This window comes from Monoraphidium neglectum (genome assembly GCF_000611645.1).
Source record: "Monoraphidium neglectum strain SAG 48.87 unplaced genomic scaffold scaffold02517, whole genome shotgun sequence".
In the NCBI taxonomy this organism is placed as follows: domain Eukaryota; kingdom Viridiplantae; phylum Chlorophyta; class Chlorophyceae; order Sphaeropleales; family Selenastraceae; genus Monoraphidium; species Monoraphidium neglectum.
In genome coordinates this window covers 2,281-5,568 of record NW_014011111.1, presented here as the reverse complement: position 1 = coordinate 5,568, position 3,288 = coordinate 2,281, and the positions used below count along the sequence as shown (strand labels likewise).

The window sequence follows — 3,288 nt, the reverse complement described above, 5'->3', positions numbered from 1 at the left end:
TCTCGCTCGGAGCGCACATACAACCTTGATCGCCCGGCCGTCATCAATTGCCAGCAGTCTCCCTTTGTTGGCCGGGATTCTCACAGCTGCTTCTCCTGCCACCATGTCCACAGCGTGAGGGAAGGCTGTCACCCTTCCTTCTGGCGTCTCTCACTGGGACCCTGAACGGCGCGGAGCCCACGGCTGCTGCTTGCGCTGCTGCAGCTCGATGGCAGCAGCTAGGCCAGCAACGGCAGCCGGTGCTGCTCCCACTGGCCCACGCGGCGGTTCAACCTCCACGTTATTGCAGAGGCAGCATGAGCAACAGCAACAGGAGAACGGCGAGCAGAAGCAGGGGGAGGAGCCTGCGCAGCAACAGGAGCCAAAGCAGGAGCCAAAAGAGAACTTGCAGCAGCAGGGGCAGCACTGGAAGGGAGGTGAGCGGCACCAAGAGGAGCAGCACCTGGAGGCGCAATCGCCGCCGGCGCAGCAGCAGGCGCAGCAGCAGGCGCAGCAGCAGGCGCAGCAGCAGGCGCAGCAGGCGCAGCAGCAGCAGCATCATCATCATCATCATCATCAGCAGCAGCAGCAGCAGCAGCAGCAGCAGCAGCAGCAGGAGCTCCAAGATGAGCATGTGCTGCTGGGAAGCGGAGGCGCTTGGATGGTAGTGCCTGGCTGGATGCTGGAAGGCAGCAGACGGGAGCGCCATGGGCAACGCAGAAACAGGGCAGTAGCGGTTCTGGGACTCTGGACCAGCCCAGCGTCCTGCGAGCGGAGGCAGCTGCAGCGGCCCACCTGGCGAACTGGGGCCCACCTGTACTGGGGATACACCCAAGTTGCATCAGTCCCTCCCATGGGCAGCACCCCACAGCAGGCGCCCGTGTCACTGGGGTGCCGCCGCCACGGGTGCCCGATCGATGGCGGCGAGGGCGAGGGCAGCCGCACAGCAGCAGCGCACCCGGTTGCTGGGCCGCCGCGGGATGTCGGGTTGCCGCATGACAGCGAGTTGGATGATGCCATCGACTGACTCCTGCAAGGGCTGGCAGCAGGCCTGGACGGCCTCCTGTGAACCATGCACTGGAGGCCTCCGTCTACGATATCAGACCGATCGGCTGCCATCTGCCATCGCCGCGCCCGGGCAGCGACAGGGGGACCGAGGCGTGCGTGGTGGCTGCTGGGCGCGAGCTTGCCACACCATTCACATACAGGCAACCCAATTTCGTTAACTTCAGTTTGCGGCTGGAGGCCTGCAAGGATGGTCAAACCTAGATTGCAGAGCTGGGGGATATTGTTGATATCGTGTTCGTGCAGGTTAACAGGGGAGGACGAGGATCATCGCATTATTGCACAGCGAGCGCACTGCACCCACGCAGCCTCCAGCACCAGGTAGACGGCTGGTTGAGGACCACTATTGCAGGTTGAGGTTTTCTTCCCCATCACTACTTTACTAATCTGCGCGCTGCATCAAGCACCCGTGAGTGTCATGCACAGCAGCCGAGCGAGTTGATGGCCAGCAGCCGAGCAGACGGACAGTTGCTTTTCTGAATGCTGCTGGTGCTCCTCCTCCGTCCCTAGCCTAGCAGTTGCCCCCTGCTACCACTGGACCGTAATGTGCACTCCAACATCACAGCACTGGCCTTTCTGGGTCCAACCTGCATCCAATGTGTCACGGCTGCAGTACCCTTATCTCACTGGCCTGATGTGCTCCCATGTGCCAACCCACCGTCCCTACAAATACTCCCCCTGCGCACACATCTGTTCGCGCACACAATCATTGCCTTGTTGGATGGACGCCTGGTGCAGGCCCGCTTTTCCACCAGAGTTGCGCATGAAGTCCTCCAGCCACACCGTTTGTTGCCGTGGGGTGGCTTGTGATGCCGCTTGATTTTGGCGGCGCGATGCATAGCGCCGTCAATCCACACTTATATACACATGCACACGTATATATATACACAAACACACGCATGCACATGCGTGCCTTTTTCGTGCACATACTCGTTGTTGCCGACGCACCCGGCCGATTACTCAGACCGTACTTGCCTATCTGCACGCTTGCGTAATTACAAACTTCCCCGGGGCGAGTACTGCTGCCCATCCCTCTCACTGCCTAGCACCAAGGCAGCGATTCGTTTTTACGCCCCGAGCAGGGAAGGGTCACGCACATGCTACTGCACGAGCCCGTTCCAGCCAGCCACCATCACGCTGGGCGTCCGCCCAACCCAGCGCCTGTCGCCCGTACTAATTCCAAAAGCAGAGTACCCTCCACAATACTTGCACCTCAACCATATGTTACATAGCAATCATTTGGTAATCCTGCCCCTGTCTCGGAGATCGCGCACGCGCCATGTGCGGAAGAAACGCAACGCGCAACTAGCCTCCCCACCTGGCACCGGTGCCAGGTGCCACCCCGGCACTACTCCCCCCATCCTGTAGCTGCACGCCAGCGCGCATGTGGGCTCTGTGACAGCCGTCACGACTCATTGTCCATCCTGCAAAGTACGGCTTTGGTGCAGCTGCCGCGCCAAAGTAGCCGTGCAGCGACCAGTGGCCTGGGAGCTGGCTCAATCACGACCATGTTTTCGGCTGGCATCGGCGACGCCCCTCGTTTCTTCCCTGCTGACGTCCAATGTCAACGTGGTATCATATGATCACACCTGGCTGGGGGCAGCGGCCTCGCACCGCCGTCCAGCGCCCAGGTCGCGAACACTGCACGGCAGCTGGTGCTTGCGCGGAAGCCAGTAGTAAGCCGACTGAGCACGCGTGTATTTGTGGCCGTGTGCGGTGTGCGTTGCCAAGTTCAAGTTTTCAAGCCTTCTTGACGGAGGTAAGGAGCGTGGCCGGCGCGCAGAGCTCGCATTCATCGCGCACAGCCAGGGCCTTATTAGAGCTGTGGCCATCAACTCGCTAGGAGGCATCTGTGCGAAGCGAGAGCGGCACAGTGGCCTCCCATCGTAGTCTATACATGATTTGAGTCGCGCGGGACAAGCCCGCTTTCTTTCGGCGACGAGTGCAGCGACGTATCCAGCAGTGCAGTGTCAAAAAAGTCCCCATTTTTCGCCGCTTTCGTACGCAGCGACGCAATAAACACACAGTATATGAACCTGGGGTCGAGTGCAGCTCTTCAAGCGACGCCACTGCGACCAGACCAGCCGCTCGGCTCCGAGGCGCCGGCCACCGAGGACGGGTGCGCGCGGGGCGGCGCCCTCGCGGCCGCGATGTCCTCGGCGGCAGTCAAGGTGCCGGAAGACCTCCTGGGCGTCAACCGCTCAGTGCTCGAGGTGAGAGCCTGACAGCGCCGCGGCCGAACAA

General features: G+C 61.3%; 2 protein-coding genes across 2 annotated transcripts in view; both read left to right on the top strand.

Annotated features, from left to right (window-relative positions):
* Window positions 1-289: 289 nt before the first annotated feature.
* On the top strand, window positions 290-1,006 carry MNEG_10927 (hypothetical protein; the record flags this gene model as incomplete). Its single annotated transcript, XM_014040602.1, has 1 exon — window positions 290-1,006. A coding segment is annotated over one exon (717 nt), but the record flags the coding sequence as incomplete, so codon positions are not given.
* A 2,188-nt stretch (window positions 1,007-3,194) lies between these two features.
* Window positions 3,195-3,288, top strand: part of MNEG_10926 (hypothetical protein) — a gene marked incomplete at both ends in the record, with an annotated part of 2,291 nt that continues 2,197 nt past the window's right edge. Inside the window, one exon of the mRNA XM_014040601.1 lies at window positions 3,195-3,257. Within this exon, the coding sequence (XP_013896055.1) occupies window positions 3,195-3,257 (63 nt within the window). The remainder of the gene's footprint in view (window positions 3,258-3,288) is intronic.